The sequence below is a fragment of the Fopius arisanus genome, unplaced genomic scaffold (assembly GCF_000806365.1).
Source record: "Fopius arisanus strain USDA-PBARC FA_bdor unplaced genomic scaffold, ASM80636v1 scaffold00050, whole genome shotgun sequence".
In the NCBI taxonomy this organism is placed as follows: Eukaryota; Metazoa; Arthropoda; class Insecta; order Hymenoptera; family Braconidae; genus Fopius; species Fopius arisanus.
The window spans coordinates 153044-154412 of record NW_011887789.1 but is presented as its reverse complement, the minus strand read 5'-3'; the positions used below and the strand labels follow the sequence as shown (position 1 = coordinate 154412).

At 33.7% G+C, this 1369-nt stretch overlaps 1 protein-coding gene across 1 annotated transcript; it reads left to right on the top strand.

Moving 5' to 3' along the window:
- Window positions 1-122: 122 nt before the first annotated feature.
- On the top strand, window positions 123-1369 carry LOC105267761 (carbonic anhydrase 2; the record flags this gene model as incomplete). The annotated part of the gene is given in 5 exon segments (XM_011306834.1): window positions 123-379; window positions 582-767; window positions 846-993; window positions 1085-1190; window positions 1319-1369. Coding segments are annotated over 5 exon segments (564 nt in total), but the record flags the coding sequence as incomplete, so codon positions are not given.

Sequence of the window (1369 nt, the reverse complement as noted above, 5' to 3'; positions counted from 1 at the left end):
AAAACGAAAAAAATAATAACGATAGCAATAATAAAAAATAATATTGCAATTACTTCGATATAATTAATAATTCAGTTAAACTGCAAGTTCTAATCATCAACGTCCTTGTTGATTCCGTGTAATAGACCTGGATGTCGTGCGATCCAAATTGTTTATTAACCAGAGTATTGTTACAATAATGATATGGTTCCACAAAACTCACTGATTCTCGTTGGGGTATAAATAGTTCTGCATGCAGTACTGCGTTCATTTGCCATAAAAAAATTCATACCAAAAACATTGAAAATCATTGAACAAGAATTAATTATGAATTCCGTAATGTGTGGATTATTAAATATCAGTTTGATTCTTCTAATCTGCGGAATTCCAGTCTCGCAAGGTATTCACTCGATAGTTATTAAACATTTTTTTGGTCGTAATCATTTTCCGGAGATATCATTTTGGGAAGTGATTCGTGTCATCAACAAAATTCTTTCAATTATTCAATTGAATTTTCTGAAACCTACACTGGATTCCCCAATTCGTTTAACTCCGGCATAAAATTTGTAATCGTGAATTTAATTGAACATTACACATGCTAGGATTTTCGTATGATAAAACTGGAGAATGGGGCAACGAGAGTCCCATCTGCAATGGTAAATCGCAATCACCAATTAATATCGATTTTAATGACAAAAACGCATTGAAACAAGATATGGTTTCGCTCCAGTGGAATGGATATGAAAACATTCCTGATGTGATGATCGGAGCTAATAACGGACACACAAGTAAATAACATCCATAATATGAAAATAAAACTGGAGAAAAATCACTTGGAATTTTTCATTATGTTTTGACATTTCTAGTCAAAGTCATTCCCAAGTGGTTAGATACAGCGAAAAGACCTTATTTATCTGGTGGACCACTTGATAGTCAATATGTTCTCCAAGAATTTCATTTCCACTGGGGAGCGGATAACAGTGTCGGAAGTGAACACACAGTAAACGGAAAAAGGTAAAATATTTCTCGCTGTTTTTTCTGTGAAAGGGTACATTATTGTCTGATAGTATGATTTCTAATCTGAATTCTGACCTGACAATTTAAGTTTTGTCCTTGAACTTCACATGGTGCATTGGAAACTTGATTACGGCTCCTTCTCAGCAGCTGTTGCAGCACCAGACGGACTGGCAGTAGTCGGATCTTTTTATGACGTAAGTTAGGAATATGAATAATTTAAAATCCTTGCTAATTCATTGGATAGACATTTATTGAATATTGAATATTGGATAAATTACAATGTGACAATGGAAATTGTCCAATTAATTCATAAAAATTCCAGGTCAACAATACGGTTAGCAAACCGTCAAGCGGTGTCAACAATATTATTAAT